Source organism: Cibotium barometz, chromosome 14 (genome assembly GCF_041138505.1).
Source record: "Cibotium barometz isolate CiBa-2024 chromosome 14, ASM4113850v1, whole genome shotgun sequence".
Lineage (NCBI taxonomy): Eukaryota > Viridiplantae > Streptophyta > Polypodiopsida > Cyatheales > Cibotiaceae > Cibotium > Cibotium barometz.
In genome coordinates, this window is record NC_141059.1 from 25467461 (window position 1) to 25483267 (window position 15807).

General features: G+C 45.2%; 1 protein-coding gene across 9 annotated transcripts in view; it reads left to right on the forward strand.

Annotated features, from left to right (window-relative positions):
* Positions 1–15807, forward strand: part of LOC147631850 (uncharacterized) — a 231822-nt gene that overhangs the window by 106071 nt on the left and 109944 nt on the right. For 8 of the 9 annotated variants that reach the window (XR_015267360.1, XR_015267361.1, XM_086808399.1 and 5 more), the window contains 4 exons: positions 9161–9337; positions 9503–9628; positions 9734–9808; positions 9889–10131. Coding sequence is in view for 7 of the 9 variants with exons in the window: in XM_086808399.1 (XP_086664525.1) it covers positions 9161–9337; positions 9503–9628; positions 9734–9808; positions 9889–10131 (621 nt within the window). In the remaining 2 variants the exon portion in view is untranslated. The remainder of the gene's footprint in view (positions 1–9160; positions 9338–9502; positions 9629–9733; positions 9809–9888; positions 10132–15807) is intronic. The other variant, XM_086808400.1, reaches the window with a different exon arrangement.

The window sequence follows — 15807 nt, forward strand, 5'->3', positions numbered from 1 at the left end:
GACTGTGGCTGCTACTGCATCGGTCTCGGGGCGTGCTGCTGTGGCTATCTCCCTCGACGGCGCCCCTGTCCAGGCTGCCACTCCGAGGTGTCTGTGGCCTGAATAGGTGTCCTGGAGGCTGCCTGCCGAGCCGCATCTGTGGGCGGGCCACCAGGGGCTTGCTGCTGCGGTGAGGGTCGGGGTCTCCTGCGAGGACAGGCCTTGGCCAGATGGACGACCTGCCTGCAAATAAAGCATTGGTTCGGGAGTCCCGAGAACTCCACTCTCTGATCAATCCATCTCCCCCTATCCTAGGTAGCTGAATGACCTTCGGAAGGGAGGAGATGTCAGGAACCAAAACTCTGACCGAAGGTAGCCCAGCTGCTTTGGCCACCCACTGAAGCTGCTGTGGGGCCAGTCTCTAGCACCGAACCCACCAATGCTCCTAGCCTAGAAAGGAGCGGCAGGTACTCACGGCGGAGTCCAGGGAAGCAAACTGTAACATGGAAAAGGCGCTCTCCCTGCTCGGCCGCTGCTGGGTCAAAGCCATGCTGCCAAGGTCTGAAGAATGCCCGAGCACCCCTGATGTCTAGGGGACTCATGGCTAGGACCTTGGCCACGCTTTGGGCAGTCTCGAACTCGATCTGGTAGTGACCACGGCCCAATAGCTGAACGTCCAGGATCTTGCCCACATCTGCAAGAAGGCGGGCCTGGAGAAAATCCCGGATCTCCCCTTTGCTGGGGCGAGTGCCGACTATACGGCAGATGGTGGAGTGTGCCTGGAGGCATTCCACCTCTGCGGCGAGGCTCGACTCCTCTTCTGGCGAAAGAGAAAGCCTGATGGGGGTATCCTCAGGGGCAGGCGAGGGGGCTGTGGGAGAGTCCCTCTGAGGTGGGGCGGGAGGAGCCTCCATCAGTGTCTGAAGCTAAGTCGAAGGCGGAGCGAAAGCGGAAAGTCCTGCAAGAGCCGAGCTGCACACAAAGGACGGAGGGGGAAGGCGGAAGGCAAAACCAGGGGGACGGAAAAATCAGAAAAAAAGGGGAGGTAAGGCGGCGAAGACAAAAAAACCCCAAGGGGGGAGGCGGAAACAGCGCGCAACAGGGGGTGGGGGGGAAGATAAGGCGACGGCGGCGAAAAAGGGGGGGCGGGGTGCTGAAGAAAAACGGGAGGGCGCGAAGGAGAGGAGGAGGAGCAGGGGGTGGGCGCTGCAGCGCTCGGGCGCGCAGGACAGCCAGGCGGGGGAGGGGGGGGGGCAAGCGCGAGTGCAGGCGGGGGGGAGGGGGGGGGGGTGAGCAGATGCGATGGCGGGAGAGGGGGGAAGGCGTGCAATCAAGCGCGAGCAAGGGGGGAGCGCAGCTTCAGCGAGCGTACATCCGTGCATAGTCCAGCGACTCCACAATGCCTCTATCTAGTTTCACCTCGTACCATATCCACATCACCAATATCCACAACATTAGAGAATAAAACACTGCTGACACAAATTTTAAGAAAAGCCTTGGACACCAATAGGAGTAGATCAGTAAGCTCCTCCACTAATTGCACTAAACACTCTTGTAGTAGAAAAAGCAAAAACAACTTTGTTTTATTGCAAAGGTTTACAATATTACTGAGAGAGACAAGTGGGTTTTTTCTCAGTGGAAATCCATGTCTTCATCTGGAACTATTTCAAAATCAAATACAATATCTAGCATATTTGGGCAGAGAGAAACTTGACTTAACCTGTCCGGAAGGTGCAAGATGAGAAACCATTCAAACTCCGTACGCAATGAAGCTTCTACCGCAAGTGGGAAGCCGATAGTATCAACATCGATTACCCATGGCTCAAGGACAAGTGACAAATACATGATCAATTGGATCAATGGCGGCAGCCTAACGACTCTCAATTACCTCCAACAACCGGTCGATCAAATAAGAGACCAATCCACTAATAAAACCTGACTCAGGAACAACCCATCATCAAAGAACTATATCCTGAAATTGGCCAACCTTCTGTATGCACAGTCGGCTTCAGTGCGGATTGAGTAAGCTTCAAGGAAATATTGAAACAGGGCCACCTTGTGCTCTTTAGACGGCTAATCAACCAATCAGTTTGATGCGGCCATAGTCGTGGTGAGTGGCTAGGCCACTACTTTTTTCTTCACTGAATCATAATGGCAGTTTGCCAGCTTCTCCTCCCCTCCACCATCCCTTTTGCTTGTAACGTGTGGTGCCGCTACTTTTTCCTTAAGAGCCAACTTATCTACCTTTCCAATAATCGATTTCCTCTACACTTTACTCCTACCATCCTTTAATGCTTTTTTACGGTCGTCTTCACTTGATGATGTGGCAGCAAATATTATAACCAGCCTTAAATCCAAAGCCTTTGAAAATAAAGGGTATACCCATATGTCCATATAGTAGGTTTCTTTAGAAAGGTGCTACACACTTCTTAATTCATGGTGGTGATGTACCTAGAATTTTTACAAGTACTTCAATGTTGGCTTCCTTTCCACCAAGCTTATGTAAGCACTCTCTTGCTAGCTTTTGAATTTATCCATTTGCAATAAAATACTCCCATTGCCAATCCTTTGAAGTACCTCCATGATGAGTCTCGGAATAACTTGTCGATTACCTCATATATGAGAAGAAAAAATGTCCTCCAAAAATTTGGTATGCTGTTATTTAAGTGTCCATTGTGCACCTTCAGCCTTTTAGCTACCAATCTTTGAGGCTCCATTGACTTTAGCAGATCACCTTGATGTTAGCACCATTGTGCATTGGATTATTGTAGACTATCTTTCCTCGAGAGATATTGTTCAAAGAGATACCACCCTATTTTCCTCATGCAATCATATCATGCTATATGTACAATGATGATATCATAGTTAAAAATGCATTCTAGCTAAAATTCCACAACAATCCTAGTATTATTGTGTGCATTCTAGGCTTCACAAAAACCACTTAACACCGAGAAGGGAGGTGATAAGCCCAAGAAGAAAGGCAAATGCAACTACTGTCTGAAGCTAGGCCATTAAATCAATGAATGCAGAAAAAGATTGGAGAAGGAGAACAAGAAAGAGTCAGGCTTGGTTGTGGTTGATGCATCAGCACGAAGTGTTGAAAATGAGGAGTTAGCGAACTATGCACAAGATAGCTGGGCATTCATTGTGCACCGCAGTTATGATCCTTCTGTCCATGACATGCATGTCAGTGTGACAGATCAGAATGTTTGGTACTTTGAAAGTGGTGATAGCAAGCACATTACTGCTCAGGGTGATTATTTTTGCACTTGAGTGTGCTTCCCAAGGAGGAACAGTCACATGTGCAAACAATTCCACATATCTGGTAAAAGGAGTTGGTAAGGCTGTTCTCAGTGCTGCAAATGGTGGGACAATCGCTCTCTCAGAAGTCTTATTTTGGCCAAGCTTCATAAAGAACATGTTGTTAGTCTGTGCCCTTGCTAGGGCAAGCCCAGCGGTCAAATTTATTGGTGAAAGGTGTACAGTTCATGAGCAGAGTGATGGAGACATCATTGTGATATGTGGTACTCTAAGACGTGGGCTTTATAGGTTGGACAAGTATGAGAGATTGGCATATAATTCTTGTTCAGTTATTACCACGCGTGGTATGAGTGACACGGAGCTATGGCATGCCTACTTTGGTCACTTGAATTTTGGTAGTTTGTTGTGCCTTAGAAGGCAAGAGATGGTATCAGAGTCGCCAAAGCTTGAGGTCCCCGTCAAACATGTATGTGAGGGGTGCATTTTGGGCAAGATGCAACGATCATTATTCTCGAAAGATGGGTCAGTTAGGACCGTCGAGAAATTACAACTTATACATAGTGATGTATGTGGTCCCATGAGAACACCGTCGATTAGGGGATATCTCTACTTTGTGACTTTTATTGATGACTATTCCAGGCACACCTGGTTGTGTTCGTTGAAGGCAAAGTCAGAGGTTTTTACGTGCTTTAGAAACTTTGTTTCTATGGCTGAAAATGTGTGTGCATGTAAAGTTGGCACTCTTCGTACCAGATCGAGGAGAGGAGTATATGTCAAAGAAGTTTCATGTATATATGGCTGAAAGAGGCATAAAACATCAATGGAGAGTGCCTTATATGCCTCAATAAAATGGTATGGTTCAGAGGAAGAACACATCTCTCATGGAGATGGCATGTTGCATGGTTAAAGGTGCCTCATGTTTTCTGGTTGGAGACAGTTATGTGTGCCACTTATATGCTAAAGAGATGCCCCACCAAGGCTTTGCCATTCCACACTTCATAGGAGGTAATTGTCTGCAAGTGTGACTCATTTAGGTGTTTTCGGTTGTCTTGTTTATGCTCTTGTGCCTGAGCAACAATGCAATAAGATGGATGATAAGGCGGTAAAATGTATTTTGGTGGGATACAGCTCAGAAGCAAAGGGTATAGACTCTACCATCTGGCCACAAAGCAGATTTTGGCGAGTAGAGATGTCTTTGTTGAGAAATCAGTTTAGCCTATGCTTTTATGTAAAAAACTGCAAAATGTATGATCACAAGACATCTTTGATACACTCCTACCTTTATACAATGTCGGGCGGCCATATGTGGAAAAAATTAATCCTCAAAAAGGTGTTGCAAATGAGTCCATTTTGGCTGAAAATCAGCTTGAATTTCAGCCCACATATCAGCTAATTGATGGGGCAATTTGTAGGAAATATGAAAGCAAGAGCAAACTAGAAATGAAACAAGAATACAAACAAATGAAAGACAAAGAGTTACCTTGAGATGAGTGTAGACAAGACACAAGATTGATACTTTCATTGATGTGACACCTACAATTTATAGGTGAGAAGTACAAGATTGAGTAGACTCACTTATGGGATAAATGTAGAGGTGCCACATGGCACTAGACTCAAGACACAAAGATTGAACTGAAATTTAGACTAGAGAAATAGTACACCTAGTGTGCACTTATTTCCAACACCCTCCTTAAGTGGACACTAGGAGAAAAAAGACAAGACTATGATATGACAAAAGATAAGACCAAGATAGTGAGACTTAGACAAGGATTGAGAGACAAGCTAGAAGACAAGATGGACAAAACTAGAAGACAGACATAAAGACTGATAGACTAAGAGACAAGACATGAGAGACAAAAGATCCTGAGACACCCCTCCTCAAGTGATATCCTCATATGGGTCCACAAGGGTAGGGACAAGAGTGGATCATAGACAGAGAGAGAGAGAGACAATCAGCCAGTAGAGTGGTCCCAGAGAGAGAGAGAGAATGTCAGATAGACATGAGAGAGACTGACAAATAGAAGATAAATGGGGACATAGACAAAAAAATGCCAAGATAATGTGGGTAGCTAATCCACAAAAGAGAGACATGTAGACTGATAGGATAGAGTGTCAAAGACATGTGACAGGATAGACACACAGGATAGACACATAGACAGAGAGACTGACTGATTGTAGATAGACAGAGAGATGGACCTTGATAGATGATCCCTCCTCAAGGTCAATCCTCCTGCTAGAGTGGGTAATGCAGGGGTGCCTCTTGGATAAGGACAAAGATAAGTCCATGTAGACAAATAGACAGGATATTACCCCATGATCTACATCATTGGTGATCAATGGTGGTAGATAGCATGAAAACATAGACAATTATGAGAGATGGGAAGGTCTTACCAGATTTGGCAGTGTCTAATCCCGTACAAGATGATATTCAAAACTCTCCTTTTTTTAAAAAAAAAAGAAAAAAAGAAAAAAAGAAATAGAGAGTAGACTGAAAATAGAACACGACATACACTTGATTTCTGCTTTAAATTTGCTGCTGCAGGTCTGGCTGGTCCAATGGACAGCTAACCCACATGTGAAGATGAAGAGAAAATGGGAAATAACAAAGGGGAAAATGCCTTTTGCACAGATGTTGCAAATCAGGTCCAAAATCCATAGTTACCACGGAACGGGAACGTTCCGGGAACGTCGGATGCTAGAACGGGAGCGGGAACGGGAGCGGGAGCGGATCGGGAACGTCGCGGAATGCCACGTCATATGACATGTCAGCATATGACACAAAAAAATGTAACTTTTTGTATACGGATAGCCAAATATGCTTCATAATATTTGCTCCCCCAAGACATGAACATACATTTCTGCAACTTTTTTTTTTTTTTTTGGGGAACGTCCCGACGTTCCGGGAACGTGCCTTCGCCCGGAACGGCGTTCCGGCGTTCCAGGAAGGCGGAACGACGTTCCGTGGTAACTATGCCAAAATCAGCATTGGAGTTTACCTTCACAAAAGGAGGTGTTGAGCTGATGTCGAGAAGACCAGAGATCCAAAAATGACGAGTTGTTGCATGAGTTGAATGTCCAGGAGGTCCACGACTTGAGAAGGCATGTTGATGAAGAAGAGAGTGCGTGGGTAGCTGCTGCATGTAAAATACTAAAGGACAGGCCGCCGGCAGTAGAGAGAGAGAAGGTAGAGATGCATAGGCCTGACATGGGCAGGCAAATCTGAAATTATGCCTTGAGCTGCTGCTGTAGATGTTGCCGCTATGTGAAAAAACGAAGGGGAAGATCAGGGCAGCGATGAGGGTAGGGGCAGCACGAGCTGCACCTAGAGAGATGCCATCAAGAGAAAGAGTCGCCCAGTTGAAGGAAAAGATTCGCACCATAATGAAGAGCCTTATGCTGATGGAGTAGATGAAGAACATCGTCAGGAAGAAACAGGAACCCTTCAACTGGAGTATGGCGAGGCAGAACTGATGGAAAACAGGGGCGGTCAGAATTCTGTGGCGGGCAGAATAATGGCGACCAGCAGCTGCCCGTGAGGATGCTAACGCTGATGTCGGAGCTCCTCCTACCACTGTCCCTACAGTAGTAGAGGTTTCTTGATTCGCCATTGCTTGATAGAGAGAGAGAGGCCCATGTGTTAGAGCGTGTCCTGAGGTCCATGGCGATGGAGGCTTTGCACCGAACAGATCAAAAACAGGAGAGAGAATTGAACCAAGTAAACACCAATGGGCTGCGCTGAATTGAGTGGGACGGCTTGGAGAGAAAAAACAGGGAAACCCTAAAACCATGGCTCTGATACCATGTAGGAAATATGAAAGCAAGAGCAAACTAGAAATGAAACAAGAATACAAACAAATGAAAGACAAAGAGTTACCTTGAGATGAGTGTAGACAAGACACAAGATTGATACTTTCATTGATGTGACACCTACAATTTATAGGTGAGAAGTACAAGATTGAGTAGACTCACTTATGGGATAAATGTAGAGGTGCCACATGGCACTAGACTCAAGACACAAAGACTGAACTGAAATTTAGACTAGAGAAATAGTACACCTAGTGTGCACTTATTTCCAACACAATTATGGATGATGCAGTGGATGAAGAAAGGGCAAGCATATAGGTGTGCAAGGGTATACCAAAATGACTAGTGCAGACATTGCGGGACAACAAATTAGCTACTCCTTTACCTAGCAGTACATGTGTAGATTCTCATCATGTATCTTATTCTTTTGTGGATCATGCTTATGCAATGAAGAGGAGCTTGGTTTCTTTGAGGAAGCACAGGAAAATGATCATTGAATGTAGGCCATGCAGGATGAGTATGACTCAATCCTTAAAAATGACACTTGGTATTTAGCAGATTTTTTTTTATGGTGAAAAGGCCATTGGTACAAAATGGGTTTACAAGCTAAAGGGTAAATCGTAAAGCTGATGGTAGCGTTGATCGTTACAAGGCAAGGCTTGTTGGTGCGAAGGGTCTTCTCAAGAGAAGGGCATAGATTATGATGAGACCTTTGCACCCACATCTTGTATGACCAAGATTAAGTGTTTTATTGCATTGGTAGGGCATCATGATTGGAATGTGCATCAGTTGGATATCAAGACTGCCTTCTTAAATCGTGACTTGCGTGAGGAGGTTTATGTATCTCGATCTTATGGTTTTGTTTAGAAGCAGCAAGAATCTAAAGTATGCAGGTTAAAAAAAGCTTTATATGGCCTTAAGCAGGCTCCTAGAGCATGGTATGAGAGGATAAACGTGATGGTGTGGAAAGCTCCTTGCCCTTGATGATTCCATAATAACCCATGCCACATTTATATGGGTCAGGTTGTTTTTCTTTAATTTTCTTTTTGATGGAAATAGCTTATATGTTTTCATATCCTGCTCTCCTCTACAAGCGTTAATAATGCCGAACCCTTTTTAAAGGTTGGCCCCCTTTGTCCGGCCTTTTTTTAAATGATGTGTGCCCCCACTCATAAATACATGTGAACACATATGGCATTAAACCATGTGACATATTCAAGCCTGCAAAACTCATAAAAGCCACCCGAATGTTAGATTAATGTAGCACTTGCAGGCTTGGGCTTTTCTAGGCATCCCCGACCCTTGGACACATACATACCGTAAAACCACGCGCACACAGGCATTAAAAACATGTGCGCAAATAAAAGAATTTCAGCCAAGCATGAATGAACACATGTTCCAGATGATAAATCATCTATTCCAATTCCATGTACTCAAAATTTAAATGTGCTAGGGGTAGCTAAGTCTTGCACCTGTCATCTAGCTCAATAACCTCGATCCATCGGATGAGATCCGTGCGCACAGAATATTCTATCCTGTAATGATATCAGACAAATCTGCATATCAGGAAAGCATTCCGTCATCTGTATCCTCAGAGACAAGTATTCCCATCATGTGTATCCCTCAGAGACAGTCTTTCCATGTCAGCTGGTTCCAAAAGGATCCATCAGTACACATGCGCAAGTCCAAGAAGTCGTTATAGTAGAGAAGTTATAAAAGCTGGTGGCATAGATTCTTTTAATCTGTGCACGTCTTGTGCTCTGAGAATCCCCAGCATGTCTCGTATGCTCAGGTTTTGGTGGCCTAGATTATTCCTAGGCAGATACCTGAGAAAACCCAGCAGCCCTAGCTATCTTGCGTACAAGGTGCCAATGCATACATCCAAGAGACTGAGGATGCGGTTCAGCAGCAGCGGTGTGTACCTATTGAGCAATAGAAAAAGCATTATTGAAAGTAATCTTACTGCACTTTGTTTCATAATCTGAAACAAAGTACATGGCAGGTCGAGGTCTTATGAGCTTTAAGAGGGCAGTAGTATTTTGATCTCTTTGTCTTGTACCTGCTTCCATTGTCTCTACTGGATTCTTGATTGGTTATGCCACTAATGATTTGGTAGGTGGAAGATCTTAAAAGTCAGGTAATAGAAGAGAGGAGTCAAAGGCATGCCGTGGCACAACAACTGAACAATTTCCGTCGTGAAAGTGAGAAGGGTTTGCAGCAGAAGCAAAAATCATGGGAGAACAAGTTTCGAGAGCTTCAAAAGGAAAAATACGCGCTTTCCATACGCCTGCAGGTATGACTATGTATAACTGGATTTGTATGTGGCAAGGATAGTTTACTTGGTTGTGTTTTTTCTCTGTGGATCACTTCAGTCCTTAATAGGTGGCTATTTATGAGCTTCTGTAATAGAAACAAATGGGAAATTTGTAAATTGTTTAAATTCATGTAATATTTTCAGAAGCTTGATATGGAAAGCCCTAGACAGCGGATAGCACAGGGAGGAGTTGTACACTTGACACAAGAGGACATGAAACGCTTGCGACAAGAAATTGAGGAACAGGAGTCTTTGATCAGAGGGTACCAGGTGTGTTGGGCTTGGCAAAACCAGCTTGAATGGATGATATTTTTTTCTTTCTGGTGGGATCTATATTTTGTAGTTATATAGGATCCACCAGGTGTAGGCTGGTAGGTATTAAACCCAGGTCCTTGGCTTAGGAGACGAAACCTTCACCACCAGGCTACACGCTGCTGGACAACAGGAGAGGTTTTGCTTTCTGCACATGATACCAAGGAATTAAATTAAGAGCCTCACGAATTTAATTATTATTATTTTTTGATTTGTAGATTGAGAATGAAAGAGCTATTGAAAGGTTAAGAGAAGTACAGACAGACGCGAAAGAAAAGGAGCACATAATGGCAGAAGAAAACGCTGCACTTGCATCCCAGCTGGCCTGTTTGCAAGCTTTGAGAGCACCAAAGCTGGCAAGTGGAGAGGTTTATGCATCTCTGACAGAGTCCCTTACTCTTAGAGGGGAAATCCAAAATGCACAAGCTAGAGAGGCAACTTTGATGTCTGAACTAGACAAGGTACATATGATTTGTCGTTTGGAAATTAAATACTTTTGCTACATTTACTGCGTCCTTATTCTTCCACATTATTTTTTTCCATATTTTAGCCTTATAATTTGAAATTACCCAAATACTCACACATTGCTGAGAGCCTATATCTACTGTGCATTATCATGCAATCTGCATGACTTAAAGTATAGTTATTATGGGGTGGGTATTCGCACTTGCTCTGCTTTGTGTCTAGGTCCAACCACCTCTCAAGAAAGTGCCTTGCACCCTGCCATTGATTTTTGCCCATGTAACCTGACTTCCAAATGATATGCCAAGCTGTAGTACCATGGCTTGTTGCTGAAGTGTGCGGGAAGGAGAGGGGAGAAATTTCGCTCATTTATAAGAGTTAAGTGGCTTGTTAGGCCTGCATAGATGGAAAATCATTACCCGCTGCTAGCCTCCCAAAGGTAGCCTACTTCAGAAAAAGTACATTTTCTTTTCCGCAAAGGGCACTTCTATTAAGCATGAAACAATTTTACAAAAAAGCGAGATTTCAGACCAAGCAAGGGTGAAATCTCAACCAATCACATGCTGTGCTGCCAGAAAGGCCCCATATGAGATCGAGTGAAAAAAATGCCATGATCCCATTCTCTCATAAATTGGCCATGTTTTTTCTTGGCAGCCCTCGAAGATCCCTGTATCTTGGCCCAAGTGGCCATGAGCATGTGGATAATATCACACCAGATCCTGCAAATGCACTAGCTATTATAAACCAAACGGCCCTCCATGGTCTTAGTGCATCTAGCCTTCCAGATGTGCCATGCTGTGATGCTAGCAATAATCTCCCATGCAGTGTCCAACCTTTGTGTTGGAGGTATATAAAAAAAATATCTTTTATGCATACAATTCATTTATGATGAAAATCACTCTAGAAGAAGACACCGCCAACCCACACCCTGGGTAACCCACATGATCATATCTCTTTCGTTCCCTTCAAACGTGACTTGTGGGCCCGACTATATCAACCAAACAATAGCACCAAAACAAATGTAGGCATCTCTCCTCATCCTTCCAAAAAGGCATGCTATTGCAGTCCAGATCCTTTGTGCCTCCCTACACTCCCATAAGCAATAGTAAGCTGTCTCAAAAGCTAGGATGGGCTAGTGCCAAGGACCAATCTCCACTGGTTGGTGGCAAGTCCACTATGTAGAGAAAGCCAAATAAAAGAGGAAATCTTTGTTTCCCTGTACGAGTGGTGCCAAAACCTTTGCCAAAAAGCTACCTTAATGTCAAGGGTGATCCCGTAAGTCTTCCAATGTGGTCTAGAAGTAGGGACTCTCCGGATTTGTCCCAAAACGAAGTGTCTGGCGTTTTGCATAGTGTAACTGAAGAAGGGCATGCTTTTCATGGGGTTAAAAGCATCCCTCCACTCCCACTCACCAGGGTCCCAATGCAAGTATCTGATAGCACACCCATCATATAACCAGAGGCTCCAAGAGTCCATAATCATCCCATGAGATAAATGTTCTTTCTTGCCTTGCCCACCACTCTCACCGGCCGGAACACCAAACCCTCAATGATATCCTTCTCAACACTTCTCTCCAAGAGCCATCTATCATGAATGGAGTAGAAGACCAGTACATCATCCTCACTCAAAGTGGGGAGGCCCTGTTCCTGAGAAGACCCCAAACCATAAGTCATGAGGCCCTTCCACGAAGTTCCTTGTGATCCAATGGTTAGGTGTGGCTGCATTAACCTACATAATCCTCTGACTAATGCCTCTCAAGTGCTAGGTGCAAAGTATTCTATTATCTTCCATAAGACTCATGAGTCTTTTCCAATCCAACACTGAGGGGAGAAGAGTGGCCCAGGCAGCCCACTGGATATGCGTGGCTGCTCCAAGAGGTCTACCAAATTCATCCAAGATCAAGTCATTCCACACAATGGGTTGCCTGTTAGCCTCCTCAATTGACCGTGGAGAAATATGAACGAAGAAAACTCCTCATGCAATCCCAGGCTCGCAGAAGATATCTCACCAAGGGTGAAGAAGGAGGTCGGTTCTCTGCATCCGAGAAGATAAAACGTGGGTTGTAAATCCAATCACCTCTTCTAATCGGAATGCACCTTGTAATCTGTTGCATAAGAAAGCCCTTCCAAGGCTCAGTGCCGGGAAGAAATCCTCTCGTTACTAGCTTGCAAAGTAGATCCTGACATTGCACCTTCGGGTCAATGATGTTCAATCCTCCCTCTTGCTTAGGCATAATAATGGTATCCCAAGCCACTCTTGCCCTCGTGTGTACAATGCCATCTAATCCTAACCAAAGGAAGTTCCGAATAAGTTAACGAATCTTACCAATGCATCCCTTATGAAACACCTAGCACGACGTGACAAACCAAGCAGTCACCAATAGCGCTTGGTTAACTACCAAGGCTCTGGAGGCCAAATCAAGCGTCCTGTTACTCCAATGCTGAAGTTTTCTTTTAATGCTCATGAGCACAGGGGCGAACTGTTGTGTAGGCAAGATGTCGATGCCAACGTGACAACCAAGATATCTAGTAGTGCATCCTCTCTCAATCTAGGTAAACCCCACATCCAAAGCTCTATCTGTCTGCAGAGAGTCACTAATCCAAAATCCTGCTAATTTGTGCCAATTAATGGAGGTGCCTGCTGCCAAACAAAACATCTCCAAACATAGTAGCAAAAAAACGCGTTTCATACCTCATTGAAGGTACGAAATGTTTCGGGTTTTTTAAAATGAGTTTTTTATTTGCAGTTTTTTTTGCTAAAAATTTTGGGGATTTTGAGCGTGTAGAAAACGTGTGGCTGAAAATTTTGGGCCTTTTTTTACTTTCACTGCTCACGACCACTCGGTGAGGCTTTGAAGCCTCTTTCAAGCCAGCACTGCGGGGCATAGGGTCTCCCAGCCAGCCCAAAGAATATGCATAGCTGCCCCAAGAGGCCTACCATGCACATCTAAGATCAAATCATTCCACAGAATGGGCTGCCGGTTAGCTTCCGCCACTGAACGCGGGGGGATGTGTACCAAAAAACTTCTCAGGCACTCCCAGGCCCGTAGGAGGGACCTAACCTGGGGGGATGAAGGGGAGCGATGAACTGCATCCGAAAAAATAAAGCGTGAGCTGAGAGTCCAGTCACCTCTGCGAACAGGGACACACTTCGTGATGTGCTGCATGAGAAAGTCCTTCCATGGCTCAGTGCCTGGAAGAAAGCCCCTAACAACAAGCTTACAAAGCAAAGCCTTACATTGCACCTCAGGGTCAATGATATTCAATCCCCCTTCCTGCTTAGGCCTGATAATGGTTTTCCAAGCAACTCTAACCCTGGTGTGTGCATTTCCATCAATCCCTGACCAAAGAAAGTTCCGAATAAGGTGACGAAGCTGGCCAATGCAGCCCTTACGAAAAATCCAGCACGAAGCGATAAACCAAGCTGTGGTCAACAAAACTTCGTTAACCACCAAAGCTCTAGAGGCCAAGTCGAGCTTCCTCCTACTCCAGTGAGATGAAGTTTGCTTTTAATGCTTAAGAGCACTAGAGCAAACTATTGTGCAGGGGAGATGTCAACGCCCACTCGACAACCAGGGTATCTGGTAGAGCATCCTCTCTCAATCCAAGTAAAACCAACGTCTGTACCCCAATCTGCAAGAGGAGAATCACTGATTCAAAAACCAATTGACTTATGCAATTTGATAGTAGCTCCTGCTGCCAAACAAAAGGCCTCCAAGGCTGTCCGGAAAGCACATAAACAAGCATGTGAAGCCTCAAGGAACAACGCCATATCATCTGCTAACTCAGAGTCCAAAAACTCTTCCTCCGTGCATAAAGGCAACCTGAGACCCACAACACCAGGGGCAGCCCGAAGAAACCTGCTCATATTGCTCATGAGAAGCCTCCCTAGAGCTTGCACATTCCATGAGATAATCTTCATGGTAAAGAGAGGGTTTTGGATCGGGACCTAGGCAAACGCTTGGCCGGAGTTTGGAGCCGCCTCTCGTAATGCTAAAGAAGGGGATAATCCTCAGAGCAGAGTCCAATGATAGCATGTTCACTCTGTCCTGGACTTTGTACAATTTCTACATACGTGCGCAATGCATGGGTGCCCTGCGGGACACTGTGACCTAAATCTTGCTGCACATCTTGCAAGGCCTCATAAGATGGGAACATGTCCTGTGTATCCATACTAAGTGCATCTTGCATATTGTCCATCCCAAGCAAGGAGGACTTAACATCTTATGAGGCCTTGCTGCAAATCTTGCAAGGCCTCATAAGATGGCAACGTATCATGTGTATCCATACCAAGTGCATCTTGCATATTGTCCATCCCAAGCAAGGAGTCAACATAGTCATTCTGCACTGATGCAACCTCCTTCTTCCTTCTACGAGGATGACTCCGCAACTCATCAGTGTGACCCAATACATCATCATTGTGTACATTGTGTTTGGGAAGGGCCTCATCTTGTGCCCCAATCTTCCCACCTGAAGGGTAGCCATGAGAGACGACCCACCATTCTTGGCGCAAGACTCGCTAAGGTAGAGCAATAGGCTATGTCGCTTGGGGAGCGCGTTTGCACCGCCTCCTACGACCCCTAGCCGTAGGGCAATCCCACACAAAGTGCCCCACTTGGTGACAGACCCGACATTCGTCAGGTCTGCCAAGCGTCTCCATATGTTGCTTAAAGGGACCATTAGGTCTCGGAAGCCACCCAAAATCCTCAAAGGGCTCATTGTCACGAGCCAACACCATAACCTTGGGAACAGCATTAGTCGAGGCAGTGACTACCTGGGCAGTGGAAGTGGGAAGACTTGGGATGATGGGCATATGAAGGACCAATATGAGAATAGAATAGAATCACCCCAATATGTAAGGTGATTTCAACCACTGAGGAGCATCATGATGCCATGTAAGACCCGTGGTACTAAGGAAAAGAAGATGCCATGGTCCAATTCCCGCATAAATATCACACGCTTCGCCTGCGCAGAACGAGAGGCCCCCTGAATGCGAGCCCAAGTAGCCATAAGAGTGTGCATGATATCACCCCATATAGTACTAATGCACTGAGATCCAAAAATCTGGACACCTCAATAGCCTCCGTGCATCTAGCTCTCCAGATCTGCCATGCTGTGATACTGGCAATAATCTCCTAGGGGGTGTATAATCAGAGTGAGGAACATCCTGCAATAAACCATGCTGGGCAATATCTCTATGAATGAAAATAGCAAAATCTGTACCACTGCCCTCATAAAAAAACTGCGGACCGGACTGGGAGAGCCAAGCAACTGCCTCCCAATTCACACCCCCCAAGTCACATGCATGGCTCGGCCACTCAATTTGCCCATACGTTGGGCTACAGGACCCCAAATCTGTTGTGCACTGTTGCATCCCCATAGACAATGTTTTACGGTCTCAGAATCTGCCGCACATCTAGGACAGGTAGGTGCTACACCGAAAACTGATCTCCATTGATTGTTGGGGAGACCACCATGTAAGAATAACCAAAAGAAATGAGAGATCTGGCTCCTTCTGTATGAGTGCCAAAGTCTATGCCAATATCTGCGCTGTATGATTGGAGAAATATCATAGCTCTCCCAATGAGGCATGAGCGTAGAGATCCTATCCATCTGTCAAGTGAGGAGAAGCCTGGCATTCCAACTGAAAAAAGGAAGGCTTTTCAAAGAATCGAA